This window comes from Centruroides vittatus, unplaced genomic scaffold, assembly GCF_030686945.1.
Source record: "Centruroides vittatus isolate TY-2023 unplaced genomic scaffold, ASM3068694v2 contig_2823, whole genome shotgun sequence".
NCBI lineage: Eukaryota > Metazoa > Arthropoda > Arachnida > Scorpiones > Buthidae > Centruroides > Centruroides vittatus.
Genome location: NW_027121795.1, coordinates 10,049 through 22,012, shown reverse-complemented (window position 1 = coordinate 22,012; position 11,964 = coordinate 10,049). Strand labels below are relative to the sequence as shown.

Sequence of the window (11,964 nt, the reverse complement as noted above, 5' to 3'; positions counted from 1 at the left end):
TCCAGTCCTTCTGTTTATATGCCTTGATGCTACGATTACACTCAGTGCCATCTAACGATACCCAAACGTACTGTTAAGCTCCGCCCACAGAGAAACAGCTAGTGGGGTTTAGACACGCGCTTAGAAGTAGGAATGAATCATCACGGTAATTGGCTGCAGCTGTCACGTGACTTTGAATCGCTGCAATATCCTTTAGAACAGGGGTGGCCAACAAGTCAATCGCGATCGACCGGTCGATCGCCACGCCAATTTTTGGTCGATCGCTAGCGATGTCTTGACTTAATGTATTATATTATGTAACCGAACGCAACTGTGTGCATGCAGTTTAATGACTCACAAGCAGTGAGTGCACTTCGTACTGAAACAGTGTATAAACATAGTATGTATTTCACACTTCCCCCTCCCCACTTAGACTGATTGCCTATGACAACCAAGTCGATCGCGACACATTTTTACGATTAAAAAGTAGATCTCATGTGCACAAAAGTTGGCCACCCCTGCTCTAGAAGAAGCACGAGATTGCATCATATAGGATCGATATAAAAAGGCCTAGCAAAGTTTCATCCAAACAGGACGTATTCTAAAGCAGACGTATACCGAGGTACCACTGTATGATGATTAACAATCTTAAATTCATGACACTTTCATTCAAGCTAAAAAGTAGCATTGAAAATGACTGAACAAATTTACTTACGACTTGACGTTGGGTCACGGTTTTGATCAAACTCGGTGAGATTATAGTGCACCCCCAACAACTGACATGTGCCAAGCAATAAGGCATTATAACCTCACCAAGTTTGATCAAAATAGTGATACCAACGTCCTGCCGTTCCTTCGTAATTATCAATAATAATGGTCATCATAATTAATAATGTTAATTTCATAGATATTTCAGATCACAATAAATATGCGTAAACCAGTTTTAATGTCGTATATACAGTATATACGAGGAATGTAATTGAATGCTTCTGCAAGAGAGAGAGATGGAGGGACAGATAGTGACGTCAAAGTTACGTGACATCTGCAGCCAATTACCGTTATTCATACTAAGTGCATGTGGTTTTAGAATTACGCTCGAGGATAAGCCTCACGTTTCGTATACCGCCTATTGGTCGGCAGATGAACTAAAACCATTATTTCCGATTCGTCTAGGCCTATTCATTATGCTGTTAGAAATTCCAAATTTCATGATATGTTTTAAAAGAAAAAACCCACAAATTTATTGTGACATCTTCACAATGCAGAACTACAATTTTAAATCATATTTTCATTTAAACTACGCTCTCCATATTTGATAGTAAAAATTTAATTTAATTTAAAATAAGCTTTCCGTATCGGTCTCGATTTTAGTAGTGTCTTAACGCCTGTACATAATACTTCTCCTGATAACAATCAAGTCATGCAGGTCCTTTATCTAACTCCGTTTTCCAGAAAATTTTAATTGAAATCACGTAACTTCCGATCTAGCCAGTAAAGTTTTTATATGTTTAATTGTAATTTGTATATTTAATTTTCTATATACTTAATTACCCTAACCTTGTCATACCTGGTCTCGAGCATTAACAAAGGATAGACTGTGGTAATGTACTGTACAGTACAGTACAGTACAGGTCTGTAATTTAAAAATTTCAGTCTAAATATTTTATGTTCTTTTATAGTCTTTTTCTTTTCTTTCAGTCAAAACTTTAGGTAAATTTTAATGATGTGTCGTAGTTCTGATACGTTAAGAAATGTTCAACGTTCCTCTATTCAACTTTTACACTTGTCGCGAAGTCCAATGCAGTCAATTTAAGCATCTACAGTCCAACTCGTTTATAACGTCATTCCATGGGACCGGCAATTTTTTGACGCTTATAAACCGAGTGTCGTTATCTGCGAAGTCTTATTATATTATCATAATAAAATTTATATTATTATATGTATAAGAAATGCAAAACTACATGTTTAAATCAACTTTATTTACATTATTATGTTTAAGTTTACATCGATGTAATTAAAAATTTCAAAAATTACCTTTTATAAGAAATTTCTATTTGTCATAAATTTCAATAATGGCGGAACTTCCGGTTTTGAGAATAATGTCGAATCAAAAGGCAAACAAAAGCTTAAACTAATGTATGCCAATTAAAAATAATTTAATTATTTCTTTATAAACTATTTAATGTAATATGTTATATTAAAAATAATAGAATATTTAACAATTTAGCATAAAGTAATTTGAAAATGAGTACATAATAACCGATCGTCACGTCGTTAAAAGTGTAGCAAACCTCACCCCACCGAAGTCAGGTGGTGAGAGTACCACCCACAGTCGTTCTAGACCCTAGGACTAAACACGTAGTATTTTCTTTGTGAAATAAAATTTCTAATCTAATTTTGTAAATTTGGGAGTGCTTCAAATATGACGTTAAAACAGGGTTTTATGTCGTTACAAGCGGGTTTTTTTAACATTATCTAGTATAGTAAAGTCGTGGGACCGATAAAAAATTTGACTGTTACATTAGAGGTTGTCGTTACATCCGATGACGTTATAACCAAGTTAGATGTATTTAATATTTATACGCCTTGCCGAGGTTGCGATGGCCGGTTGAGTGCCTTGGGAGGACGTGGGCACTTGATGTGTTCCCAGCCCCAAGGTCCTAGAATATATTCTAGGATCTTGTCCCCAGCCAGCATTGTAATGGCCGTCGATGGTCGTTCGTGTTAGATTATATATACTGGAGGAGGCGATCGGACTGAAGGTCCGGGTAGCGTAACTGGTAACATATCTGCACGGATAGCAGAAGTTGCGGGTTCGAGTCCCGCTTCGGGCCGATTTTCTTTTCCTCCGGTTCCAAATTATTAAAATTATTTATTTAATTTAATTATAATTATTAAGTTTAGTAAGAGATGGCGCCTAATGCCAAGCTCTAGTGCCAAATTGTCTTATTAATTATTTATTTATTATAGCCGACTCTAGCCCGATAATTCCGCTCCTTGTGATGGAATGTCATATGTACTGTAGGTTCGTAAGAAATACACCGCCACAATCAACTCGTTCGGTATATACAATTCGTTTACCAGAAAAGTACAGTTAATTACGGCACCAAACCGTACCGATTGACACACTAACAATGAAGGATGGGTTGAAATAATCAAGAATCGGATATCTACTTGATAATTTCTGTACCGTGGATAGGCTGTATCTGCACTTTTCATCCGACCTGAGACCTCATCCGTATTTCAGCGTCTATTCCGGAGGAGTGTAGCCTTTCTCCCTAATCTCAGCGTTATTGCCGAGTATCTGAGATCTAAGTGCTATCAGTACCGAGCCTTATCCTACACACCTTTACTCCGATCTTCTTCCCAATTTAAATGTTTTTTTTTCTTTTGTTTTTTTTTGGAACCGAAATTCCGACCAGTCAGAAAGGCGGTCGCGAGCGAACCTTTCTGTTTCTTCGCGATAACCTAATGTCGGTGGTCATTCTCATACTTGTTTACTTGTTTAATTGCTTGCTAATTTCATGCCATTGTGAATGGTTTTATGACCTGGGGTCGAATTTAACAAGCCACAAGATTGCGTTGTTTTTTTACACAAATTAATATTTTACACCATTGTATATAAACTTGAAATGAAACATTAAACTGCTGCAACACTAATTTATTTTACGATTGCCAATGTTACAAGATTTTGTTATTAGCATACAATTCTTTCTATTATTCTCCCTGTAAGACAAACATTATTATTATTATTATTATTATTGATTTTTAATATTATAAGTTTAGTTTTATATATTTTACTTATAAAATTAAAAATATTAATACAGTAGCAAATAAATCATAAAAATATTTAAATTTGCTATACTGTTTGACTATATTTAAAAAATATGTATTAATCAAAGTTATTCTTAAATATTATTTATATGCAAAATATAATATAATTCTTTGCCGAAACTAAAGAACAACCGAAACGTCGATAAACTTTAGTAAATAAAACAAAATTCAATGAAAAAAAATTCTTCGAAGAAAAATTTACTTGCAATATCCATTAATCAGGAATGCTCTTGTAAGCTTAGGAGTAGCAAATCTTTATAGAACCTACCTTTTTACTGTTCTTTTTGCTACGTGACAACTACACAGTTTAACGTCACAAACGTATTCAAATTGATATCCGTGGCAAACATGCAGATAAATAAGGTTATTTGCCTCTCTCACTTCTCCTGTACCCCGCATTAAGTGAAAGCTGCTTTATCTCTATCCTCTATCTGCTCCTAGTTACAAGATGACAACTAGTGGAGTATTTTAATATAGCAATATTAAAATTAATAAGTATCGAAAATGTTCGAGGTGACTGAAACTTAAATCCGGCAAGTAACTCTTAAGAATTTTTCATAAGTTCTCTGTCCCAAATACGTCAGGACCTATAATGTGGTTGTTTGAGCTTCATAAAGTCCTAAAAAGGAAGATGTTCAATTACTTCCTTTATGCCTTATAACAAACTTGTCGAGGTTACAAATACTATAAATTTTATAGTATAAAACATAAGCAGATAATGATATAAGCTTTGATAAATAGAGTGAAATATCATTTCATATGTAAGAAATTTCAGTTTAGATTATTATATGTATTACCTATTATTATAAATTATATAAAAAATAAAAACGTTTTATTATTTTCTTATATAATTTTATTAAAATTTTATATAGTCTATAAAATTTTTAAAAGTAAAATCAAAAATATTTTTAATATTAGCCTAACTTATACTCGATTTTATTTGTATATACACGGTATATTGATTAGACATTTATAAATATATAGCCTATAGCTACCGAAACAATTACAATGAACAGATTCTCTTCTAAGTTATACATTGATAGAACTAGCAGAGATATTTGAGCTGCCCGGGCTAAAAGTAAATAGCTTTTTAATATAGTTCAATTTTAGTCCTGGCAACGCCGGATATCTCTTCTAATTATCCCTAATAGATTCCTTTCTAGTTCTGACTACAGTAAACAGACAACGCCAATATCCAAAAATATGTGTATAAATTACAATTCTATACGTGAGAACCGAGGGGATTAAGCTGCGAACTCGACCCCATTCATCGGCTTCCTTGTCAGGGGATGGCCGTAGGAGGGTAATTTAGAGTAGTGGGAAGAGTTGATGAGGTCGGGATAAGGTGTCGATCGTACTGAAGGATGACATTCGTTGAATACAAACAACATATTTAATAGACACATAGATTATTACAATTCTAGAGTACAGAACAAATAAAGATACAAGGAAAGCGGTAAATACTGGTATCGGCCCGACAATTTTAATTAGCGTGTTCATTGCGTTAACGTTCGATTCCGACGTCCCTCTGCCTTGGAGGTTCCCGTTACCGTTGAAGTCGGTTAAGCCTGGTACCCACATGCGGCAACGGACGACGGAAACGGTCGACGGAACGGCAAAAATGACGTCACTTTTGCCGTCGACGTCGATGGAATACGAAGTTGAAAATTTTCAACTTTTGCCGCGACGGAAAGCGGCACGGTAAAAATTAGACCAATAGGAAAACCGTTTAGCAATGTCGTCATAGAGATCACATGGTCGTTCAAACTATGGCGGTCAGTACGAAGAGACAGCGTGTCATGTTTAATAACGAATATTTTATTGAAACAGTTCGAAAATATCCGTGTCTGTATGACAAAAAATGTACAGATTTCAAAGATACAACATTAAAAAAAACAATATGGACTGCAATTGGCGAGCAGTTCGGAATTAGCGGTGAGTACTGATTTAACATTAGTTCGAAACTATAACACGTTTTATAATTTTTATATTTTAAATTTACTAATGTAATTACTAATTTTATTAAATTTACCGAATGTTGTTAGGGGATGATGCCGAAAAAAGGTGGAAAAACCTTAGAGATAGATATACAAAGGAGAGGAGAAAAATGCGCGAGAGCCACGTGAGTGGCGCAAGTACTTCGGAAGTATACTTCACGAATTGGAGTTTATTTAAGTACATTGATGGATTTCTCGGATCTGTTGTACTACAGGCAGACAGGTATGATGATTATAAGTTACAATTAATTTATAATTTATTTAAGATATTAATAAAACTGATAATAGTAGTAGTTTGCAATGGTTAGTATTTTAATTTCTTAGTTCAAACATAGATTTGAATAATCAGTGATTTTTTTAAAATATTAAAATAGTGCATTACTTAAAAAAACCATTAAATAAAATTTTAGTGTAGTAATCATTTATCAAGAAATAATGATGTCAAATTATTTTAACAGCACTATAGGAAATGACGAACCAATCAGCCAACAGATTGAGAGTGCAGGTATCAACATTTCTGATACAACAGAATCTTTTTGTGAAATGTAAGTGAAATTGTACAATATTTTAAATTTATAACAAATAATTGTAATAGATAATAACAACTGCTGAGATTATATTATATTATATTATAGAGATGAGACATCTGAGATGCCTGAAAGCCCCTGTAAAAAAAAGCAGAAAACATCGAAAAAAAGTGAAGACATGTTGGATGTTGCATTGAAAACCTTCAATGAAACATCCAAACTTCTAACCGAAACTAAAGAAGAAGACAGAATAGACTTTTTTTGTAAAAGTCTAAATGTCAGACTTCGGAATTTAAACAAAAAAGACAGGCATCATGTAATAAAAAATATTGAATTTATGATGCTGGAAATAGAAGAAAAAGAAGAATATTTGAAAGAATAAAAAATTTTATATATACAAAATGTTATCATTTATTTTTCATTTTTACACTATAAATTTTCTTAACAGGAATATAACCCTTGATATAAACAGCCAGTCCACAGCATCTTCAGAATATATTCAGGAAATTTGTTACATGCTTTTTCAATATTTTTGTACATATTTGTATTATGTCTACTTATTTTGTACAAATGTAATAGACAAGGAGGAATAATTCAAATGTGAGAAAAATATGGAAAAATTACCTCAGATAAAAGAACCTTTTTGTAAAATTATCAATATCACTAATTGACCTGTATGTTTCACACTTACTTTTGGTACAAATGAAACTTACTTTTTGACTCACCTTCATACAATTTAAAAAAGTATTAATTAAAATTCTTGAAACAAATATAATTATACTTTTGGTTATTTAAACTAAAAGAATTGCAGAATGATCATGAAAAAACATTCTTCAAAGGATAACTATCCTGAAAAAAAGCATACCTAAAGTTGCCATAAACTACTCAATTACATCCATAAGATCTGGATTAATTGAGAGCTCATATTTTCATCAAACTCACTAGAATTAAACTTACTTCAAACTTACATCAAACTTACTAGAATTAGTTTGCATTTTTTAATATAACATTTTAAACAAATCTGATGGTAACAAATCAGTCTCTATCTTTAAAAAAGTTAAAAATTCTTATAAAATGCACATGATCTACATCTATTTAGATTTAGATAACCATTGAGTAGCTCCTTGCTGGAACACCAAACCAAACAATAAATATGTTTTTTTTGTCTGCTCGATATTTAGTAAGCTTGTAAATTAGAATAACTGAATTATAGGCTTTATTAAACTTCTAATTTGATATGATTTCATTATTATTATTGGATACTTAGACCATATTAATTAATTTAAACTATACAGAAATATTTAGCAATATATCAAAGGAACTGATGAAAGTTCCTATAAAAAAGAACAGATTTTGTGATAACCTTCATATAATATTACAGGAATTGTCAAATAAAGATAGACATGAGGTATTGAAAACACTGAATTATTTATGTTTGAAAAAAGAAATACATGAACAACACAATAAGTAAATCATTTAGCATACTTTTAAAATAAATCATGTTTATAAACCATTACTTTTATATATACAAAATTTTTACAAATATTTTTACATTATAAAAATTTAACAAAGGCCTCGATATATGCAGCTATCTTGCCATGCTACGGCACCTTCAGTACATAAATATTGGGCAAGTTTGTCACGTAACACTTTTGCGTCACAGCTATATGTGTTAGATCCTTGCCTACCACATTTATGTAAATGTTTTTGCTCATCACGCCATTGTCCCAGGTTGACCGAATGACCCGAATCCTCTGTGTCGACAAAACCCGTCGGACAGTATGTTGTGCTGCTTTCGGTTAATAAAAAATTATGTAACACAAGGGAAGCAGCAACAATCTTTGGCAATGTTACATTTTCATCAAAATTCAATGATCGTAAAAATATTCTAAAGCGTGATGCCAAAATTCCAAATGCATTTTCAACAACACGCCGAGCTCGACTTAAACGATATTTTTTATTTTATTATTTTATTTATTTATCTAACGTATATTCATACATTCTCTGTTCCGCCAGAGGCACTACCAGGGAGATAGTGTACAATTTAAAATGTAAAAGCAATTGTGTGATATTGTAGATTACATGCAGCATTAAGAGTGGTGAAACAATATATACATAACATAAGATTGCGCGATACAGCTAGACACGCAGGCACAGTGAGTAAATGAACATAAGAGAAAATGCTGTCATAGCTTATGACATGCAATTACAAACTGGATGCAGAACATAGGCATTTAGCAGAGAAACAGTAGGATTACCAAGTTACAATGATAAAATATGAATAGAGTAAGTAGAAATAGAAGTAGCACAAGGAGTGTGCTACTGAATGGCTATCCAAGTCAAATAACAAATACCATGTGCACGAGTTAGGCTGAGATGGTCCTTACACTAAATTCCATCATGTTGTCCGATGAGGCCGCCTTTGAAGGAGCGGATTGATGGTTATGATAGCTTTTTTGGCGAGCTTTTTGAAAGTACGAAAAATTTCAGTAGTTTTCCATATATCCTTCATGTTGCAGGGCCAGTCTGTATGAATTTCATTTAAGAGGACGCACAGTTCTGTTCGCTCGCTGGTGGTGATGGTGCAGTCGTATAAATAGTGAGTGGCGCCGTCTCTGACGGTGCAGGTGGGGCAGTGACTCGGAAGCGTGGTCGGTGAATCTGGCCAGATAACTGGCGAAAGCCGCCGTGATCGCTCAGGAACTGTGTCGTGTAGTGATCAGGTGTAAACCAGCTGATCTTGAGGAATTGTTCAAGGTCGGGAATAAACCGATAAGTGATGTGTTGATTCATCTCATTCCAGCGTGTTTGCCATTTGCCAATGGCCTCTTTCCAAAGTAGGTGTTTTAGGGTGCCCTGACTGTTCTTGTCATAGATGTATTGGTTGTTAGGGTCCAGTGCTGCCTCCTTCGCAAGAGCATCCGCCCTCTCATTTCCCTCAGTCCCTTGATGGGATCTGACCCAGTTGATTTGGAAATTGTTTGTAGAAGTGTTAATTTTATTCCTAATGTCCACAGCCAGAGGATGGAGTTTGCAACTGTGAATTATATTGAGGGCTGAGAGAGAGTCTGTGAAGATTGAAATCTGCATGTTGGTGTAGGTGGTATTGGACCAGTCTATTGCGTTGTTGATGGCCAGGAGTTCAGCTTGGAACACGGTACAAATAGGATGTAGCTTGAATTTTTGGTGATGTGTTTCCGTACGATCAACGTATGCCACGTAGCTGCATCCCACATTCCCGTCAATGCCGGATCCATCGGTATAAATTTCGATGTTGGCGTTGATACGTGTGTAGTTGCTAGTAGTGAAGTTATCATTTACGCCAGGAAATGTGTTAAAGTACGAGTACGGTTTTTTCATTCTCTGTGATTCAATAATATCATCACCAATTGGAATATCCTTTCCCCATCTAGATTGCTGGATCTTGCTCTTCCTAATGATCTCGATGTCTATGGGGATCTTTCTTGCGATTACCTGAAGGCTGTTATTACTGATTGTGCGGTAGGCCTTTGTAATTAAAAGAAGTGCCCGCCTCTGAGCGGACACCAGTTTCCTCCTGGGATGAAACCTTCGAAACGGCCCATCCCCATGTGCCGCAACCATAACTGACGATCGGGATGAAGATGCCGTCGTATATGGCAGAAAGGGCTTCAGGAGAGAGACCCCAATCTCTCCTGGCCACCTGCGCCAACGATTGAAATATGAGCCCGGTGCGTTTTGTGGTGTTCTCAATATGAGAGTCCCAGGAAAGTTTGTGGTCTAGTGTTATGCCTAAATACTTAAGAGTTTTTCCCACGCGGATGGCCACACCGTTCATTTTAAGTGTTGCAGGGGTCTTAGATATAGGTTTCTTTCCCTTGGTTTATTGAAAATTATGGCCTTTGTTTTTTGGGAATTAAAAGTCAGCTTGTGCTTGTCACCCCAGGTGCTGATGAGTTGTAAAAGGCGATTTCCCTCGGTTTCCAGCTCGGCTCTCGACCATGCCACCAATCAGCATGAGCACGTCGTCCGCATACGCGGTGGAAGATTTTTGCCCAAAGTTGCTTCTTAAGAATGTATCGAACGTTATGTTCCAGAGCAGGGGCGACTTAAACGATAATTAAAAATACGCCCTGCGTGATGAAAATGAGATTTACGAGGGTAAGGTATCATTATATTTCTCCGTAAGGGGAATGCTTCATCAGCCACAAAGTAATAAGGAAAAGATACATCAGAATTTGGCAAATTAGCATCTTTGGGAAGATTAATCGTCTGATTTATTATTTTTTTGCCAAATGTACATTTCTGAAAAACTCCTCCATCACTCTCACTTCCATAATGTCCAAAATCTATATAAATGAATTTGTAGTGGGCATCTGCAACAGCCATTAATATTTTACTAAATCTCCCTTTATAATTGTAATTTATAGATCCAGTATTTGCAGGACACTGCAAAACAATATGTTTACCATCAATACTGCCACAGCAATTGGGCAGTTGCCAACGTTCGAAGAATCCCTCAGCAATGTTTTGCCATTCCTCTTCTGTCTGAGAAACTTTCATGTATGTTCCTTTCAATCTTTTCCAAATAGCAAAACAGGTCTCTCTCACTATTTTAGTTACTGTAGTTCTTCCAACTCGAAAAGTATAACTCAAACTTCGAAAAGTTTCTCCAGTAGCAAGAAACCTAGAATTTTAAGTAAAGTTTAAATATGATGAAAGGTATACAAAATTCATCATATTATCATCTCCATTTTGTCACATTCAATTAACTTGTTGTATTTAGAAATAAATAACCATTTATATTGCTGTACATGATAAAATTTAAATGAGAATCACACAAATTAATAACAAACTAGCAATAATTATTTTGTTATAGTACTGGCCAACTGTTTTTATTGTTATAGAAATTATATAAGCAGATTATAAATGTTTGGTTCTGTAGTAGCCTATAGCTAATAAGTTAATGTTATTATTTTATCCATTTCCTTTTTTATTATAAATTATAATTCGTATTTTGATTTTTTAATACAAAATATTAGAATATATAAAACTAATAGGCTGTAAATGTCAATAATAATGCATTTTCTCCATAAAAATGTTTTTAAATATTCTTCCAAAACTAAAAGTCCAGCTTTAAAATATGAAGGTGACAACATCGAGATGATTATAATAGGATTGATTACTACTTGTAGTCTGAAATAATTCATTTTACCTTAATGTTAAACAAAGTCGATCGTGAGCTGATATAGCATCACGCCATCGGGTATTTTGTTTGGTTATATCAGGTTCAATTAATCGCAATAACTTCGCGAATGTCTCGATGGGCATTCGGAGAAACCTACATTTAAATAAAATATATTTCATTTATTCGCTATATAGTATTACTATCCGAATTAAATATCCATGTCAAATAGATGTACTCAGTGGTGATATTCGAAATATTTAACAAGGGGTTCGCTAGCAGAAAATTTTTCCCTAACGTAACGAGCCATTGGTGAAGGCCGGGTAACGATAGTGTTTTAAAGCTGTCGACCCTTTTTTTTTTAGGCAGAGGAATTTTCTTACCGCGAAATGGCGCTTCTCGAAATAGAAATAGTACACGTGTCATCATCTCTTATACATTTTCTTTCGCTGTCCATAGCCCG

The 11,964-nt window shown here is 34.5% G+C and overlaps 2 protein-coding genes across 3 annotated transcripts; one reads left to right on the top strand and one right to left on the bottom strand.

The window, feature by feature from the left end:
- The first annotated feature begins 5,484 nt into the window (after nt 1–5,484).
- On the top strand, nt 5,485–6,733 carry LOC136972183 (uncharacterized). 2 transcript variants are annotated; one of them, XM_067266741.1, is made up of 3 exons: nt 5,485–6,033; nt 6,269–6,355; nt 6,446–6,733. In XM_067266741.1, exons 1-3 carry the CDS (start codon nt 5,849–5,851, stop codon nt 6,717–6,719), a joined length of 546 nt encoding a protein of 181 aa, XP_067122842.1. In that variant the 5' UTR covers nt 5,485–5,848; the 3' UTR covers nt 6,720–6,733. The 2 variants fall into 2 exon arrangements, 1 of the variants encoding a protein (XP_067122842.1); XR_010880295.1 differs by lacking the exon at nt 5,485–6,033 and having other exon boundaries at nt 6,202–6,355; nt 6,448–6,733.
- A 1,086-nt stretch (nt 6,734–7,819) lies between these two features.
- Nucleotides 7,820–11,734, bottom strand: LOC136972182 (uncharacterized). The gene is made up of 4 exons (XM_067266740.1): nt 11,532–11,734; nt 10,447–11,003; nt 8,958–9,786; nt 7,820–8,279 (listed from the first exon to the last, which is right to left on the bottom strand). Exons 1-4 carry the CDS (start codon nt 11,681–11,683, stop codon nt 7,901–7,903), a joined length of 1,917 nt encoding a protein of 638 aa, XP_067122841.1. The 5' UTR covers nt 11,684–11,734; the 3' UTR covers nt 7,820–7,900.
- Between the last annotated feature and the right edge of the window lie 230 nt (nt 11,735–11,964).

Excerpts from the sequence above, each read along its gene's own strand:
- LOC136972182 (XM_067266740.1), bottom strand. The coding sequence starts at position 11,683 with ATGAAATATATTTTATTTAAATGTAGGTTTCTCCGAATGCCCATCGAG. Across the intron at positions 11,004-11,531 it reads CGACTTTGTTTAACATTAAG|GTTTCTTGCTACTGGAGAAA; the intron begins GTAAAATGAATT and ends TTAAAATTCTAG. Across the intron at positions 8,280-8,957 it reads GTCACTGCCCCACCTGCACC|TCGAGCTCGGCGTGTTGTTG; the intron begins GTCAGAGACGGC and ends ATATCGTTTAAG.
- LOC136972183 (XM_067266741.1), top strand. The coding sequence starts at position 5,849 with ATGTTGTTAGGGGATGATGCCGAAAAAAGGTGGAAAAACCTTAGAGAT. Across the intron at positions 6,034-6,268 it reads GTTGTACTACAGGCAGACAG|CACTATAGGAAATGACGAAC; the intron begins GTATGATGATTA and ends TTATTTTAACAG. Across the intron at positions 6,356-6,445 it reads ACAGAATCTTTTTGTGAAAT|AGATGAGACATCTGAGATGC; the intron begins GTAAGTGAAATT and ends ATTATATTATAG.